General features: G+C 43.7%; 1 protein-coding gene across 5 annotated transcripts in view; it reads left to right on the top strand.

The window, feature by feature from the left end:
- Positions 1 to 580: 580 nt before the first annotated feature.
- Positions 581 to 19,483, top strand: part of LOC138487710 (tetratricopeptide repeat protein 12-like) — a 466,792-nt gene continuing 447,889 nt past the window's right edge. For 3 of the 5 annotated variants that reach the window (XM_069614244.1, XM_069614242.1, XM_069614240.1), the window contains exons 1-2: positions 962 to 1,030; positions 8,172 to 8,263. Coding sequence is in view for 3 of the 5 variants with exons in the window: in XM_069614242.1 (XP_069470343.1) it covers positions 8,206 to 8,263 (58 nt within the window). In the remaining 2 variants the exon portion in view is untranslated. Of the gene's footprint in view, positions 689 to 961; positions 1,031 to 8,171; positions 8,264 to 19,483 lie in introns of those variants that run through there. The other 2 variants (XM_069614243.1, XM_069614241.1) reach the window with 1 other exon arrangement.

Here is a 19,483-nt window from a genome sequence, read left to right as displayed (position 1 = left end):
AGACCGGTGAGATATAATGACTATGTTTTACAATGAGTTCGGTGTGCGTTGAAAAAGGGAGATGTGTAGAGACATCGCGAGAGCCCGCGCTCTCAGGAGATCTCGCTGCAGGCTCAAGCTCCGCCCCAGCGCGCTTCGCGCGCATTACGGGACGAGAGGAGGACTCGATAAGAAGCGTCCTGCTTAGCCCTCCTGCTACGGGGCCCGCTCCTTACAGATCTTGGACAGAGACTCCAGCAATACATTCTCCCAGCCACCTTAGGCCTGTTGGCCCTTAGCATTAAGGCACACACGTTGTGTGCACACTGCATAAAGCTTGTGAGTTAATAAATACAACGTCACAAGATCAGAGGCTCCTGTCTTCATTGAAAGCATTATACAACATACTGCCTGGATTACTTATCCGTAATCTTCATTACGCCTATTCCTACTCTTCCTCGTCCCTGTACGAGTTTCCTACCTCACCCTACCCCATTGTCAAATGAGATTTTCGGGAAGTGCTATTTACTATTGTGGCTGGGGGGGGTGGGGGGGTGGGGGGACGGACTATTATGCCTAAAGGCGGGAGCAGGAGGGGCGTGGCTAAGGGAAAGTTCAAATAGAAGAGGTGTTCCTGTGGGAGTTGGGTCACCTCATACTTTAGTAGGGGAACGAGGAAGAATAGGACAAGGTGTAATGAAGATTCCCGGTAAGTGATCCAAGGCATTTTGTCCCTCAGTCCCGCCAATCCTCCCCCTTGTGCACGAAGCGCAAGGGGCAGTGAGTTTCCTCAGTACATTTTGTCATTTCCAATACTGTTTGAGAGAAAGAAAATGGTAGGTAGGGACATGCCAGGAACAGGGAGCGCAGCGGGAATTAGGAAGCGTTGCCTGGAGCAGAGCTTGCCACGCCTCCTCCATGCTCCCAGGGGGCGCTGTGGAACAGTGCAGCGCCTGGGCTCTTCTTGCATGAGTCCTGTCGTCGATGCGGAAGCTCAAGCATAAGAAGCTCGGCGCGCGGCGGCTCTGTTTCCGGGGCGCCGCTGGAAACAGTATGTTTGAGGCCCTCACTTACTGGCACGGCCTTGGCTTTTACTATGCTGCAGCCGCTGCGTGCACGGTTAGGGGTCCCCCTCTTCGCGTTTACACACACCTCGTCTGACGATTCGTCGTCTCCTCTGGGGAATCTCAGAGCTGTACTTCTCTTTGCAGTACAAAATGCAAAAGAGTTTTGCTATTCCGCCTTGCGCACATTACCCTACCCCTTCCGCTCCTCGGTATCGGGGGCACGGGGAAGCCGAGGGTGATTACATGTTCCCCCTCATCTCACGCCGGCCCGTTAGCCTTTACTTACTTTTAGCAGCTCTTTGCATGCTGGGACTTGTAGGACTGTGTTTAATGGAAACCTCCCAAATGCCTGCTGAAAAGCCAGGCTGGCTAGAGCGGAGCTGTGAGGCATAGCTCTCAACTCACACGCTTTTGGCGGGTGTCACCCGCCTTGTAAACAGCGGACTCACCTGCCAAGCCTCCAGCACGCCCATTCATTTCAATGGGCCTCTCACCCGGCAAAAACAAAATCGGGTGTTTTCACCCGCCTTTGTGATACAAATGGTTAAGAGCTATGTGTGAGGTCGCCATCACCCCAGCAGTGTGCGCCTTTATTTACTACCGTAGGTGGGTCTGTGAGGTATGTAGAGGGCCACGTGAGAATTATTCTGTGTAATTAAAGTCCCAGTAGGACTCTTTTTTTCTTTCACTTTGAAACTTTTTCTAACTTTTAAATAATTGTGGCCTATCTCAAATCCTTATATAAGAGTAAGTATGAAACCCGCAATTGGAGAGGATGCAACTGTAAAGTAGGAGAGGTTAGGCTGGGGCTGAGCCTATGGAGAAAGGGTAGAGCTGGTGGGGATAGGTTGTTCGAAATGGGAACATGTTACCTGCAAATAAAATACCATATGGGGGTTCAACTGATGGCCAGTTTACATTTGTAATTTGGTAATATCTACTTTGTTTTATTCTTGCCGCCTGTCAAAGCATTTCTAAAGTGCCATCATGGGAGGTTAGTAAGCACTTGGAGTATACCCTTCTTAGTAAAATGGCTTAGTGGGTTGATACTCCTTTGCTTGATTCTTCACTTGAAAACTGAGTAGCTAGCATGTTAAAGGTTCTCATCACGGTAATATAGCTCAGTGGGCTATTGCGTCCTCTGTAATTCACTGGTTCCAATGCAAGTGCAGTTGTGACAATAGTCCATTTCAATTCGGTAGGTGGTAGTCCAGTCTTGATTTGTTTCTTTGCATTTTTAGGCCTGTAATTCTGGATTTATAATGGTGGAGGTGGGTGGAATCCTGATCGAGTGGACAAAAATGCAGACTCTTCCAGATGTTTCCTGTTTTGGAGAAATACAAATCCACATCTCTGCGCACATTCAGACAATGTTGTTGGCTTTCTCATCATTGCAATTGATTGGAAAGGAGACTAATGGAACAATACACAAATTCAGGTGGAAAGATGACACTTTAGAAGTGAAGTCTAGCAGTGGTCACGATCCAAATCCTCTTGAAAAACTGGGAGCTTGGAACTTGAATAGACCAAGTTCTCCATTCACCCAATTTGTGGACTGGTGTAATGCAAACCTGCCAAATAGTCTTTGCCAACAAAAGTGGTGAAGGGATCTCCTTGGCAAGCGTACTATTGGCAGGGCCAAGAGGGTACCTTCTGACTGGTGGAGGAGCAGACACTTTTTCCATTATGGTGCAATACACATTTCTCACTTTCTCTGCATTGACATTACATTCCAGAAAGGGTGGAAGGGTATATGCCAGGTGAAGCAATGGGTGTCTTCCACACCTCTGGGCCCATGACCTTACATACTACTTGGGCAGGAGGGTGCTTCTCTGAGAAACTAATAGGTGCGCCATCGTACTCTTGTATTTGGCTCAAATCTCTTGAGACAAGGGTTGGGTGCATATAGTATTGCATGTCTCGGGAGGAGAGCTCAGGGGCAACGTGCTCGTCTTGGAAGCAAGATGACACGGAGCAGTACAGGTTTGATTCCCGGGTCTGTGCTTAGAAACCTCTGGGTATTAAGCTTGTTAAAAGTAACCTATCATGCATGCCTAGTGCATGGGAAGTCCTTATGCAGTGGAGGTGTAGTTCAGGGCAGATGAAGAATTCTGTGTTAGTCTTGGTTTGGCCTGTTGGTTCACCTAGTACACTGCAAACACATTCTTTGTCCTTCTGAAGACTGCTGTATCCTCCAGGAGGGGAGAGAATGGATAGCCTGTGGGTAATACGTTCATAATGCCTGCTCGTGGACACAGCAGGTGCATGAGACACTGGCAGAGCGTTGTTTGGCAGTCAAAGGTTTATACATTCAGAATTCGTTTAAATGGAGCAAAACAGCAAATGCTTTGTCCATTTCTCCCTTGTCACAAAGTCTTCATAATCTGCAGTGTGGTCCTAGCATTCTGGATCCCAGTGACCGAGTTCTGCAACAGTGGGCATATGTGGGCCTTTACCCACAGATGTGCGCACAGGAGGCCATCTTCCTCCTAAATCTGTAATCCATGTGGGACTTGGGCTGAGTTCTTTACAAGAGATTTGACATCACTGTAGATTCTTCCTTTTTGTTCTCAGAGGAACTTAACTTTCTCCCTGTCCAATAAGGGTCCTATGCATTCTAGCATCTACTTGTGGAACTGGGAGGGTATTTTGGTGTTAAGGTCATCTAAAGGTCCTTAGGGCAGGCAATACTTCTGTCAGTTTGTCTGGGCCAAGGTCTTTGCATATGAGCCAGCTGCCTAGATATGAGTGTTCCAGTATTCCTTCTGCATGAAGTCGTTCCACTAGATGGGCCAGGGCTTTGGTTAATTGAATACTGTTGAAGCTGATATGCTACTGTTCTGAACCTAACACCTCGATTTAGTGTCACCAACAACCAGAAGAGTGGTGGGTCCTCACTACATCTTTATTCATGTGCCATCCTGAGTTACCTCTGCTGTTGCCTCCATTGCAGGACAATTTCCTGCTGGTTGGCTGCCTAGTTTCTCCCATTGAGCCGCCTGGATTCAGAGGGTTTTGTCTGTAGCTTCACAATGCTCCTTGTTTATTTTCGCAGGATTAAACATCACTTGTATCATTGGTTGACCAGCTTCTAGAAGAACAGACCCTGGATTATTTAATTGGTCCTAGAGAAATTCGAATGTGACTCCTTCCTACTATTATCGTGCATTGTTTGCTTGAAGTCGACTTTCCTAGATGTTTCAACTCATTAGATGATTGTAATGGATGTCTTGGCTTGCCTCCCGATAGGCCAAAGCCAAGAGGGACCAAGCATGACGCCGCCTCTAGCAAAGCCGATCCCACTAGAGTTGAGGTTAGAGGAAGTATAATCCAATCTAGTCTCCAACAAACTGAACAAGCTTTGTCAGACTAGATATATCTAAGCTTGGGGGTATGGTGCAAGAGTTTCAAAAAGATGGCTCGTTTTAATATCAATCACTCCTTCATAAGTCTTTCAATCACAACTACCAGCCCTGTTGGCATCATGGTGCCTAGATGCTAAGGTTCTTATTGGCTCAATGTTTCTCCCATGGTTGATGGTTGGTTTGTAATTTATCAATCACACAAATGTCTCCCAAGTGTAACAAGCTGCTTTTCCTCAAGTGTCACTAAAATGTCACTTCCGTCCCCAGGACTGCAACAATAAAAGATTTCTCTCATTTTGTGGCATAGCAGTTTGTCTTCTGATCATCTCCGTTGTTAGAAACGCCCTTGTCCACCTCTATCTCAGAGTTGGACGGTAGCTTGTTTTTGCGTATCTCCCCTCAACCGAGTAAATTGATAAATCCAAAAAGGTTGCACGTTCTTGCTCTTAATCTTGCCTGGTTGGCAATGCACATTGGTCCTCGGTGGATGGTAGCTTGTTTTCAAGCCTTTGCTGAGCTTTACATCCATTTGTAGATCCGTTTCCTGGTTGAGAAATTCTGCAATGAAGAGGAATTTGATGCATTAATCGGGAGTTTTTAAATTTCGCAAGAAGATTCTTAATCCATTCGATTTGGGTTTATGCCCCTGTTGCATATTAGAATTTTTTTAGCTGGGTCCCGTTTTCTAGATTTTTTTATCTATCAAACATTGGTAACAACTGTTTTGAAGCTCCCTTGTTTGATACTGCTGGTTGGGGAGATTATGGGGCCTCCAATACCTCCTTAAGAATTAGTATAGATCTGCTGGATAGATCACATTCAGCCACTGAACTAGGGCTGGAATCCATCTCATTCGTTGTATTGACAGCCAATTTACTAGGCACTGTTCTCGATCAGTCGAGGAATATGCTGCACTACCTGCCCATCTTGCACCTTCCGACATTTTGACTGTTTTTGAGGATTCAAGCTTGATGGATTAAGCATATCCTCCAGTTTCAAAGGCATAGCTGAAAAATGATTTATTGGTTCAGCGGGGCGTTTAGATGAATGTCAAGCTTCTTATTCACACTATTGAAAGAGCACAACCATTTCATCGCATCCAAGATAGCAGTCATGTTTTTAACGGCTTCTTCACCTCTTGCCAGGTCAAAGTCGTGATTGCCACTCTACTAGTTCCGCTTCCTTATCCAATCTTGATTGAATCGTATTTGTAAAAGTTTCCAAAAAGATCTGCTTAGAATGAATCGTGGCTAGTAGCATGGCTTGATATTTTTGAGTCATTCATGGACTCGGTTTAGTGAAGGGTGTTAAAGCAACAGTAAGCACAGATGACATTATTTTGAATCTGTGCCATAACAGGAGAGAAGCTGTAGTGATGTCTGTCTTTACTGTTACCTTCTCCACTCTATCGATCCGCACACGCAGTGGAATTGGAGGCTGACACCATTGATTGTAAAAGATATTAGTCTTCCAGGCACCTAGTTAAATCCATAGGGAGAGGAGTAAGTGAATAGGACGCCTGGTCTTAAAGAGCCTCCCTCCCTCTCTAGAATAATCACACTTTTAACTGGCTTTGCTACTGCTGGAGGTGTGATATATTTCTTGACTACAGTGAGTAGGTTTTCTGTATACTTTCATTTATAAAAATTTGAACCAAAGACATTGCTATATCTCATCTGTCAGTCAGTGATTGGATCTTTACTATGTCCTGGGATAGCCGAATTGCCAGCTCAGAGGGGTGTTTTGGAAAAAAGTCGTAAAAATCTGTTGGTTGACTTGTGGAGGGGCAGTGTCCAGGAATACAATCTCTCTTATAACCCACAAGAACCAACCTCCTCCACACTCAACCCCTCTTTCACAGAATTTAAAATCTGTGGCCTTCTGGCATTCAAATAATTGGACGTTTGTACCTTAACAGCTACAAGAGGATTGTCCTTAATATGGGGGCTCCTTTGGGAAGCCTGTAACAGTCTAATCTCTCTGGGCTCACCAGGGCATCGTAGTCAACCTGTGGTGGAGGATGAATTGGCATTCGCCATTCCACTTTAATGCAAACTTCTCAATGTGCCATTGTATTGCGTCTCAAGTTATGTCTATGGCACACCTATAGGTGGTGGCCAACACATGTAGAAGAACAGAAGTGTAATCAAGGGTAGAAGCCGTAGCACTGGCATAATCAGTGAATGCACTGGAGGGGGTAGCAGGACTTCAGAGCCTTACTTGGCATCTAGTCCTGGTGCTGTTCGATTACATTGACCCGACCAAACTCTGACAAAACTCCAAGCCAACTCGCGTGCCAGTGCCATGTTGCTTGGCAGCGGTTTATGAAGTCGTTTTTTGTTTAAGTCACAGCACACAGCAGGGATGAAAGCAGCCTTCCATGCCGATTATCTGACACAACTCCAAGCCAACTCAACGCGGTGAGGTTCCAAAAGCACAGTGTTTTTAGTGGCACTACCAGTTTCAATCAATGCGGTTGTCCATCTCCCATACACTTTTCTGATCATGCAATCAATATAAGAAATGTGCTGATATTTTGGAAAATGATCAGCTGTTTCTCATACTGCTTACCATTTTCATTACCCTCCTTGCTGGATTATAAGGCTCGTACATCATAATGTGAATATCACCTAGTGGCTATCTGCAATGCCCACATACTCGGCTTTTGCCTGGATTGCGACCAAATTCTGGCTAAGGCAACACGGCATGTGGCATGCAGATTGTTGGGGGGGCAGGGGGTTGTTCATTGTCCTCTGCATCACACAACAAAGGTGACAGTTGAAGTTTAAAGGAAATCTTAAGAAACTATGGTTTCTTTTCTATAGTCACCAGGTCCCCCGAGGTGTGGGGGCCAATTAGTCGAAAGGCAAATGCAATGTACGGGCATGAGACTTTGTGGTTAGGCATCTGTCCCCCATATTTTTGTCACTAGCCAGAATCGCATGGGACAATTGCGAGCCCAGACCAGTTCTGCACCCAAGTGGTTGAGGGTTCATTTATATTCTGCCTGCTGAACACCATTAACAGGTCATTTTAAATACTTTCATGATGGCGACACTGGTAAAGCCCACAGCCCAAGAAACGGTAAAGATATTTTGGTGATGAGAAATGTTGTGCTGAGAAATCGGGCCTTGCCCAAGATTGCAAGCTTCTGAACCAGGAATTTCTTCTGAATCAAGAATTTTAATAAGGGCAATACTTATTTGACCTGCCCCCTTGCATAGATTTTGTATTTATCTGTACTGCTTTTATTAACTTTTCGTAAAATACTAAATGTACATTTGATGATAATGTTCCATAAAGAATTTTCTTTCTTCAAATATCTTTGATCTGTATTTCTATTCCTGCAGCTCCTGCAAATGATAGAATTCTAATTTTCCATTTCATATTTTTCATTAGAAGTATTTTTAAAACATGAGTGGGTTTTTAAAAACAGGTTTCCTTTTTGTGCTTAAATTAATACAATTATCTCCAATATATATCTTTGTACCAAAAGGTACCGTTCCAGTACCAAATGTGGCATATTTCATAATGCAAATGCCTTTATTTATCAAATATTAGTGACATTGTGATAACGGTGGGAGATTATTTCCATGTAATTGCTGACAGAATGCCAACAATCTGATAAATGTACTGTGCTACATGTACAGCAGCAGAAACGTACAGCAATGCAAATTGACCCCAGTTTGAAAATAACTGGGGGCATAGCAGTGATTATGTAATTGGGTTAAGGTTTTGTTTCTTGCGTTTTCCCTGACAGTTTGTTCATCATAACCACATTGTGACAGTTACAAATGGCTTCGGGAATGGATGAGTTTTTGGTGAAGCTCCTGAAGGACATGGAGGAAACATGTAAGTCGGTCTTGATTGACAGTTTCATGTGAAATCTCAGGCTTTGTAAAATCTACACGACCACATTATGTGGACATATAGCAAAGGGCCACATATGTTGGGCCCACCAGTAACGGAGCACAGTTTGATGGCACAATCTTGATAAACTAGACCAATTTGGTCATGCCAGACCCTCAGTGCGGATCCTCTCACATTGGAATAATGTAAATAAATGTGGTGCATCCCCTGCCAGTGTCTCCATGTTCCCCCTGCCCCCACCAGTGTCCGTTGTCTCCCCTGCCCCCGCCATTGCCTAGTTCAATCCCTCACTTACTGCCCTTAATGTCCCGTTGCCCCTGTGATTGCTCTCTTGCCACCTCTCCCCTTCCTGCCTTTACCCCCTGTGCCCCCTCCTTCTCTCCTCCCTCTCCTCTCCCTCGTCCCTTCTGTTTTTCTCCTCCCCAAGCATTATCTTGAACAGTTGTCGACCTTCAATGATAGGCACTTGTTTCTCTCCTCACCCCATCTTTACCTGCTCCTTACCCCTCCTCTTGTCACTCCTACACTGCAACAATTGTCAGACAGGCTAGTTTTGTCTCCTTTCTCCCTCTCCCTTTTTGTTCCATGCACATGTGCTATCTGTTTTGTTTGAGTTATTTTTCACATTCTGACATGTTTCAAGGACTTGTAAGAATGTATCTGTATTCTCCCATGTTCCCTCGCTCATTGAAGCGCTTTGAAACAGTGTATAGATGCTATATAAATCGCTGACTGGTATTTTAGGCACCTGTTGGAGCATTTGTGCGAAGCTTGACGCCAAATTGTTTGACATGACAATCCCTAATTACTGATGTGCAACTAACATTTACAGGAAATGTTTATGCAGGAAATGTTTATGCAGAGTTTTTCAGGTGGGGTTGCCGTTTCTCACCGATCCCCCATCGCACTATCCTCTTTACCTTGCCAACTCGTATGGTCCAAAAACTGCATGCCCCTACCCCCCTCACCCGTTAGTTGCATCTTGATTCCTTCCACCACGCCTCCCTTAGCTGGCTCTCGTCTACTTCACTCCTTTGCTGCTCCTACTTTCCGGCTGTCAACATCACTTCCTGCCTCATTGGTTAGTGAGAAAAACAGCGCATTAAAGTATCATTCTGCAGCACCTAGTTTGGCTCTTTTCTTTTATTACTTTATTTTCACACCATAGATATAATTAGATGAAGGGTTATCTTTTGCCTAGCTTTACTTTTTTGATAAGTCATTTCGACTCATTAAGATTGAAATCAAGCCATTTCATTTGAGTTTTACAATATGCGCCACTGGACAAACCATGAAAATGACGAGCAATACCGATTTTTCATCGGAGGCTTAAAGATAACGTGCAGGGATCAATTTGAAGTTGTACACCGATTCAATGCGTATCTTTGAGAATTGTAACAGAAGTGATAATGAAATGAGTATAAAAGGTTTAAAATCAATTGACAAATGTTTCTCCTTAATCAATATTCAAAAAATGTCTTCTATGATGGGAATAGAAACCACGTTTTTTTTCTGCTGACATTGCTTTAGGGGACAAAGTTAAAATAAGATGTAGGAACATGAATGGGGTCAATGCAGGAAAAAGGGAGGGGATGAATGGAGCATAAGAATGAACTGGGCGGAAAGGGCAGTTTATGAATGTATCCTCTGATGGGGGGTGGCACTGCTAAAATGTTGAGAACCTCCAGCCCTGTTGATGATTTTACATATGTACTTCTAAACTAAGTCCTATGAAAAATGGTTAGTTGCAGAGCAGCCTTTGGCCTGATCAGAGAGACCAATCACTGTACAAATCAGTGGTGGGTCCTCAATCGTTTCACTGTAGCTGGTTTAGAACGGCACTACTCCCTCAAATACATTGCAGAAAGATGCAATGACATTTGTAGTTTAGAAGAGGGTTGAGACTATAATAAATCCAATTTAATATTTTGGGAATAATTGAGGTATGGGCAAGTAGGTGTCCCTTCAAATGTTTGGGACTAAAACTGCCATGATCCTTCACTACGGACTATGCTGGCCAGCGATCATGGGAATTGAGTTCCAAAGCATCTGGAGTGCCACATAAAGGGATACCATGGAGTAAGGTCTTGGAATATCGGCATTGTCAAGCTTTCTTCATAAAAAGGATGGTGAGTAGTTGGTCTGCCACTCAAAAGTACAGATAAAGAAATCAGAAATGCATGCAACGATGCACAAGGTGTTTTCGAAGTATGAAAGTAAAGCTGAAACGGAGCACTAAATCCTGGGCGGATGAGCTGGGCCTGCTGAGACATATGGATTATATGTAGCCTTGTACTTGACTGCTAAAATATTCAGCTACGTTATAGGACTTGTGATGAAGTCCCTGTCCTGGTTCTAGGGACCACAAAGGAGGTGACTCTGGACCAGGTGCTTCCCTGTGTAAGTGACTTCAAATCAGCAACCCAACTAAGTCAATGCCTAGTCTGGGATACCCAATGGAAGCCCTTATTTATATATTTTTGTCAAGTTCTTAAATCTGGATGATGAGCCCTTATATAACGCCCCTCTTTGAATCCCCCTGACCTCACTGAGCCAAGAAGTAGGTTTTGCAAATTAAAAGGCTTATTGGAAAAATTAAACTATATATCACACTTTTATGAATAAATTAATATTTGATAGCACACTTATGAATATGAACAGTGATCAGTATTGGGTAAATTACAGTAGCGACAACTCTTTAATCAAAAGAGTAGGAATAGGAAGGATAAAGTAGCAGAGAATATTTTTATGGTTCAAGGAAATGCAAGATGCGGAAAGAATGCAGGCACAGATAAAACTCGATATGGATTCAACAAGAGATATGATCACTTTTTCCCTTGTGAAAACTCACTCCCCCCCCCCATGCAATATGAAGAGATGGAAATGAGGGCACACAGGTTCAGGATTACAATCAAAAGCAGTTCAGTTCCCGTTCCCCCCAGCAAGCTTAGAGAAGCAGGGATGATTTTAAAACACAGGGCAAATACTTTCAAATGTGATTGCAATGAAGTGAAAAATATGCTAAAAATGATTTTAATTCCCTACAGGAGATTTAGGGTAGGTGACAGCTACTTTGAATTAGTTCAGGTCAACACTAGCAATGATTCATGAATGATTATCAGAGTGAAAACGAATTTCAGCAGTGGAAAGCAAGAAGCAGCTATTTTTACAAGTGGTGAAACTGAGCTAGTTTGCAATTCGCTGCACTTTCCGAGTGCGTCGATGGCGATTACGGAAAAACTATAAGGAGTTGGAATTTTGTATTGGGTTTGTTTGAAGGGAATGGACCTTGTCACAGATCTGGTCAGGTTTGGGCTGCGGTTCACTCGCCACGGGATGGTCTCTGGCACTGGTTCTGCCCACAGCAGGGCCTCTGGTCTGCTATCGGCACTGCACAGCGGTCTGGTCTGGGTCTGGACTCTGCTTTCTGGGTCTGGATATGGTTCCAGCCAGAATCGAACAGCTCGCCCGCCTGTTGAATAGTTTGGTTAGGTTGCTGGATTCTGAGGCCTGCTGAGAAAAGTTCAGCTTTTGGGTTAGGCCCCTGCTTAAGGTTCTAGAGCTGGGTTCTAGAGTCTGGTCTCTGGATCTATCTGGCTTTGAAGTCGTCCGGCAAAGTGCTGCGCAGAAATTGATTGAAGAGTGGAAAATGAATGTCTATCTGGGTCTGTTTCTTTTTGTCTTTTGAAAGTGGGTGGGAAGGCTGACTTTCTATGCCCAACCCTCTGAGGATGCTGATAGGTTAGAGGATTTTCTGTCCTCTGTCTGGCGAACGGAGCTGTGAGTCAGAATGAGTCATCAGGTGTCATCTTTATGGCTCAAGGAAAGGACACTCCCCTTTGTGTCCGTACAGCATATCATCTTTTTCACAAAACACATACTTGCAATATACACCACTTGTTAATATTACCTAAATTGCATGACAGATTGCTTAAGGTACAGTTCGGTTCAAGTCGCATGTTTCTACGAGCTTGGGTTCAGAAATGACATTTTGCGCTTTTGATGGATTTTGCAATATTAATTTTGCATCAAATCTTACATGGAGGTACACACCCTCTCTGAGCATATTACTGGAAGTTCTTAGGTTTCTAGCATAAACACTGCATCCACAATATTAATTATGGGGCTTGGCCTGAGAACATCCCACAATGTCCAGCTTAGTCTCAAATTCTGGGTGCATTTTTCATATTAAGAATCCCCAAATTGTACATTTCTGTCAGCTTGATACAATATTGTATAAGCAATTTAATAAAACATACATTTGCCTCCACTGCAGTACACCCATTGGTTTGTCCCCGCCCCTAGAAACTTGGCTCTGACTGAGATCAGATGTCTTATCTTCCCCCAGAGCAGTTCAGATTCACCCAAATCAGCATATTCTGTTCAATTGAAAGAGTCTATTGTCTTGACTGAGGTCAGCAGACCATGGTGCCTTGGCCAATTCCTGTTCACACCAATCTGTTAATATCCCTGCCAAGGGCAGAAGGAAGCTTCTTTGTCTAGAAATGAGGTGTTGAATCTGTCTGATCCCAGTGTGGGAACACTTTTTAACTCTGCAACCAATGTCTACAAATTGTCTTTTCTTGCAATATAACCCACATTTTTAATACATACATGAAACAATTGCTTCCTTCAAGTCATTTCAGAATCTAGTTTTAAATTGTATCCACCTCTTAGCAAGTCTTCCTTTGGCGTAGTTTGGGCTCCATGTTCAACTTTACAAAGACACTGGTTTTAAAACGCCGGCTTTCTGGTAGTGGTGAGTCACGGTACTGCACCTTTTTGACAGCTGCCTTACCAGTAAGCAATCCTCAAAATATACTTTGTTCAAATATAGATGCACTTCTGTGGACCTCAGATTCATGTAGATTCTTGCGGGAGAATGTTGACCCCCCAACAAGGAGGTGGGACCTTTTTAATGGTCTGTGAGCCATGATTTTAGCAATTTTTGACATCAATTAAAACGGATTTTTAACAGCACTATATTCCTTTGCTTTTGCTCTGTGGGCAGGCAAAGGATGGGGCTGGCAATGGTCTCCTGTATTAACACTGACAGAGGCAAAAGTGGATGGTGGCCTATCCGTCAGGTTTTCGCTGTGCACCTTCTGGTGACTTCTGGCCAGCAGCATGATTTCCGGCAGCCATTATGATGTTTCCGCTGCCAGTAATACACAATGATGTTGCAGGGCTTCGATGCGTGGGTTCAAACATCCCACACCTGAGCCAGTGGATGTTAAGTCTGGCGTTATTAGGGGGTGGGATCCCCAGATCACCGTCCTTTTTCTGTCACATGGCAGGGGACAATCTCAATGCAGTAGTGCAGGACCGCTCTGGTGACCTCTTCAGCCCCCTCCTGTCTGTCAATGCTCCAGTAGCTCACGGCAAGACAATCCTGATCGACTTGATCCTATCACTGAAAGGCTATCTTGGACAATTATAGTGGGCTCTCTTCCCCACTGAGAACCTAAAACTCTGTAGGTAGATCCAAAATCTTAATAAGGGTAAATCAACTGTTTCACCGAATGTCAGTTTTATGCACGTGATACAATGTTGCAAGCTTACAGATTTTCAGCTGCAGTATTAAATAAGTTCCTTTGACATCCTTTTTAAATGATCCTGTGCTTGAGTTTACCTTCAGCCAAGGGGTTTACCTGTATGCGATCAAGTTGCCAATTTATTGGAAAGAGTGCTCTTCCGGGTGAATCTTGCTAATTTCCCACAAAGTAACGTGATGTGTACATTGAAAGGATAAGATGAGTTAAGTAGGAGGTGGTAAGACCAAAGGTTCAGGATGATGTGGCAACTTGAGTGGTTGTCCCGAAGAGGTGGTGAGGTGAAGAGGAAATGAAGCATTAGTAACATTAGATGGTGGCGGTGCTATGGAGATGACAGATAGGGACTGGGTGGGGGGGTGGTTGAAAACCTCAAGTGATGGAAATGGTAACCTCCATGGGCGGAGATGGTATTCTGGAGGTAAGTGATGTGATCGCTTGGAGGTGGTGGTCAGAGGAGAGGGCAGTGTGAGAATATCAGGTGATCAATGTGGGGCTAAGGAGAATGAGTGACGGTCCCTAGGCAGGATAAGATGATGGGATGCAGGATTAGAGTGTGAAGTAAGGGTAGAATATCTGAGAGCTGAGGAGAGAAATCACAGAAGGGGCCTAGGGTAAATCAGTTCTCGAGCCATCTCTCCAGCTCCCAAGTGGAAAGCCCACAATTAGACAATCTTTCGATGAAGGGCTATGGAATCCTTAAAGGCTGCAACTAGACAGGCATCAGTTGGGTTTGTGGTGGGTCGGAAGGACGTGGATACTGTGGACATTCTACTGATGTTTATTAGGGAAGACCTATCTTTCCCTATTATGTGGGTGTCCCCAGCCTTTATAAATCACTATAGTGCTAGTCAGACTCAAATGATCATCCTGCTGTCCAGAAACTAGTTCTAACTGACCCTACCACTATTCTAACCAACCTAAAGATCAGAATGTCTCCTGATTGCATTACGGCAATAGATTGTCTTGATTCCTTTTTAGTAGGCTATTCTTAAATAGTCTCTTGTCACTCCTGTATCAGTTCTTGCCACTCTTTCACAATGTCTTTGGGTCTTTCTCTCCCTTTTGGGATGGTTCTTCAATGCTCTTGTTTTTTTCTAGCTGATTCAGGTTGCTATAGGCTTTTGAGTTCAATACCATGTAACATCTTGGCTGAGAAATGCCTTCTTGGCTCTTGGGGTTCCCCCTCTCCTCAGGTGGTTTACTGAGTATTTTCCATTGTGATTCACTGGGCTTTTTCTTCCCTTTCACAGAATTCTGATATTCTCTTTACTTCTTGACCAATTGGGTGCTTCCCCTATTCCCAGGGTATTTGTACCCCAGTGCTGCAGATCTTTCTTCGTTAATTCAGTTCAACTTTATCGACTTTAAACTCCATGTGTCATTGATTGTACTGGGGTGAGATTTTCCTGCTTCAAATGTTTTGCGGACAGCCTCCCGTTTCTCCTGTTTTTACCGTTACCTTGGATTCTTCAGGGGAAACTCAATGGGGCTTGTAGTGGCTTGGGTTCTCAGTTTGCTCTCCTTCTCCCATCTCCGGTGTTCCACTCGTCTTTCCCTAGGATCAGCTATGGCTGTGGTTAAGCGGATGTCGGTTTCATACATGTGGCTTCAGGGTCGTTTGACGGGTGCTCTGCCCACTAAAGGGTCGTGGTCGCGTCATCACCTGGGATTCTCACTATGTAAATGTTGGGCCTCAAGATTTCATACTCATTGCGGCCACCTCTAAAAGTTGTGGGCTTCCCCTGCTGACGCAATCTGCGCTCTCAACTTCGTCTCTCCTTGGTCTGTGTTGCTCTATTTTCAGTCTAGTCATTTTTATATGGATGTCTTAGACAGATCTTTTTTCACAAAGGTACATTTTAGTTTTGTCTTCCAAGTCCCTGGATTCTACAGTGTTCAAATCTGACAATCCATGTATGCCACTATGGGAAATGGCTTAGGGAGTTGCTCACTGGAACAGGAGTCCTTGTTCCCTAAGGGAGACTCTCTCCCAATGAGGTCTCTCTTGCCCTGACCCATAGGGAGGGTTTTTCCATAGCAGGCTCCCCCCCCAGCCTCAAAGGGGGAGGATCCCCCTTGGGGAGAAGGGGCGAATTCCTTTGATTTGTCACATTTCTGGAAACCCCTAAAGCCTCGAGTCATGATGGGTTCAGAAAACCTTAATACACATCTCCCAGCGAAGAGAACAGAGCCCCTTTCTGGATTAAGTCTGCACTTACCCTTGCACTTGCCACCAGCTGGCTGCACTTTTACTTTTGTTTCATTTATTCTATTTATTTTTGACGATCCCATGTACTGCACTGCCTCCCCCTGCACATTTCCCCTTCCCCTGCACAATCTCAATGTCACCTGGCCTAGTAAGATCATTCTGTCGTCTTTGCTCCCCCTTCCTTGCCTTGTAACGCCTTGAAACACTTGTGTATAGGCGCGTTAAAAATGCCATATCATGTCCAGTCATAAGGACTTTCAGTAGCCCATGGAACCAACAAGGATGTGGTGGTCTGCCTTTGGTAGGTAGACTCAGTTAAACAAAGGAGAACCATGCCCCAACACATTTTGTAGGTGTGGGTGGCATACTTTTACTTAAAATTTTCCACCTTGTAAAGGTTTACTTAAATAAATGGGTTGTTGCTGAAACCCAAGGTGGTGTACTTCCTGGTCCCAGGGAGCCCTGTGACGGATGCATACAAAATCATGAGTGCTGTATGCTTTTTTTGGGCCACTGCTTATAAAGCAGAGAATCCCTCTGGATTATGGATCATATAGATTTAGTATTCATTTGAGTTTGACTACCGGATGGAAAACACTGGTTCATGGCAAAATACAGAATAACTTTTTTCTTAAGTGGTTGTTCTGTGGCCATTCATCACAGAAAAGCTATTTACAAGAATTTATTTCATAAGAATCACTAAGTCTGACTTTGATGTTGTAAAGCTTTCGAGAAAGAGCAAGCCATAGTCCAGGTGCTTTGTTCACAAATATCTTAAGAAATTTGTGTCAATATGAATGTTTTACTTGGTGAGAAAAGATAATGTTGACTTTATCCCTGCATTTGTGTGGTATCTTGAATGACTGTGTGCAAGCCAGGCCTCATGGAATGTTTGGTGGAATGGGAAAGGCTGAAGGCCTGGGGATTCTGAGGTTGACGGCTGGGGACTTGGAGTATGGAAAGGGACCATTGCAGATGCTGAAGACCTTCCCTCCCACACCTATAAACTGTATCTAGGAAACTAAGAATAAAGCATTCTGTTTAACTGGGTCAGCCTGGTTCCTGCGCTGTCATTTCTTGATCCAGGTTACATCTTGCTGGCGAGCAAGATGCATCAATTTGTAATTTCCCAAATTGTCATTGTGATGCTTTAAAACCCTATTTTTTATGAAAACCTACTTTTTCGTTCATATTTTTATAATATACTATCAAAATACCTGTTCTCTGAACAGGTTCTGTAGACAGACATGACAACTCCATGATCTGTAGTTCGCTGTACCGATTAGCTTATTGCTTGGTGTGCTTTGCACTCTGAAGTAAACGGCACTGAGAATGGGCGTGTAGCTGGCTAACATATCCCGTAGCAGACGTGGGGGGAGTTGTGCTGCTGCATATGGGGCCCTTATGTGCGCTCTCCCCACCAGTCTCATCCCCCTGGTGTGGTGCAGTTTGTTGCGGTTCAAATATCTCAAACCGTGCATCCTAGGGCCTTGAATTGTGGTTTTTGAGGTCCCTCCAGTTTTGTTCCTCGTGTCATGACTGGTCCTTCCACAACCACATTGATATTTTGCTAATTTCAGGCAACTGTAATGTGTAAAGGTGCTGGAATCCAGGGAAACGGATGCGGTGTCCAAATGTTAGGTATCCAGCAGTAATGTCCGTAGGGTTCTAACGGGTAACTATGCAAAAGTTGGAGCAGACTGGTGAAACAGTGTGGAAGTGGAACGCTTCACCAAGCCACAAACCAGATAGATTTTTATAAATCTATAAGATACAGCCTGCAATATCCATAGAGAAGCCTGTAAATTATTTTCTTGCAGGCTACTTAACTTCACGACTGAATTAAAATGGGAAAATGACCTTTAATGCACTGTAATACATTCCTGTTCAATTGTGAGGTCACAATGCTGACTGCTTGAACCAGCCCGGAGCAGAATTCAATCTGTCATTGCAGCACTTCATTGTAGCTGTGACAACCTTTTTAAAGTATTAGCTGTGGCACTTTACAGCTATTTATTTCTGCAATGTTTTTTTATGTACTGAATGTACATCAGAGCAAGCGCCAATATTGATTTAAAGCACAATGTTTTTTCAAATCACTTTTTTGAACGAATTACACGATTCTTTGCAAAGTGAAAAGCTGCATAGGTTTTAAATCCATAGGTTCTACATTAATTGCATGGATCAACAACTTAAATATCTTTATTTCAATTAAACAAGAGGCCAAGTACTAAAGGGAATGACCTTGAATGGCCATGTGTTAAAATGAATAAAATATTCCTTAACGCAGATTAAAAGGATTTTTCCCCTCTAGGTTTCCTTGACCTTATAAAGGAACTTTACCTTTTATACTTCCCTGTTTCTATTCTATGGAATTTTAATATTGCGGAAACATGCCCAAAGGCCTCGGCCGCTCACAAGGCGTACCACAGAAAACACATAGCATTGGAGGGAAATAACATCACTCATACTCGTCAGTTCCTATATGAAGCCTTTTTTTTTTTTAGACAGATGGAATGGATCGAAGTACACACAGTAAGGCATTCCATCTACTGGGCGCCCATGTTCAAAGATGGACCCTCCAATACTCTTCCATGAAAAGCATGGCTGAGCCAGAAAATTAATTTGATCGCAGAATGCACCCAATAGGGGCTCTTAAGAACAATGATTGGACAGGGCATCACTAGCCAAACATTTACAGACCATTCTAGAGGCCTTAAATTGTATTCCATGAACAGGAAGCCAATGCTTTTTCTGACAGGCTATAGAAATGTGAGCCTGTCGATCCAGTACAGGCTGTGAGAACTGCTCCTTCTGGATCACTTGAAGCCTTTTTAAATTTGAGAAGTGCCAACCAAAAGACTATTACAGTAATTTTGTGTATTGCCGCTGCAATTTAGGCCCTATTATATAAATAAGGTTGAATTTGCCATAGCAATGCGTCATATAGGCACATGAAGAGCTCAAATATGCGACATGCTTGTTAATTGAGGGTCGCAAAAGACCCCAGAAGTTTTTACATGTTCTGAGACAACCATGTCATTGCCTTCAATTGAAAAGCAGCCATATTGGGGTCCAATATTTTCAATTTAGCACTAGTTCCAAGAATCCGTATTTCATATTTTGTCATTTAAAACTTGTTTGCCATCCAAATCTTGATGGCGCCAAAGACCTCCCTTAACTAAATCCCTTGTATATGACCTGGGTAACTCCAAAATGATTTTAGTGTTGTATGTGTAATTTTGCAAACTGCACACCGACCATCCAGGAGATCACACAGGTCTTGAGTCGATATTAAATAAGGGATGATGGGCATGAGCCCTGTGGAACCCCACAATTAAGGGAAACCTGTGATTGACAATCCCCTTTACCACTTGTGCCATCGTAGGGCCAAGAAAAGATTTAAATCACTAAGCTTTATTTGAGCACTTTTTATCT

The sequence above is a fragment of the Ambystoma mexicanum genome, chromosome 9 (assembly GCF_040938575.1).
Source record: "Ambystoma mexicanum isolate Mex_15411 chromosome 9, UKY_AmexF1_1, whole genome shotgun sequence".
In the NCBI taxonomy this organism is placed as follows: domain Eukaryota; kingdom Metazoa; phylum Chordata; class Amphibia; order Caudata; family Ambystomatidae; genus Ambystoma; species Ambystoma mexicanum.
The sequence above is the reverse complement of the archived record's forward strand: the minus strand, read 5'-3'. Positions and strand labels throughout refer to the sequence as shown.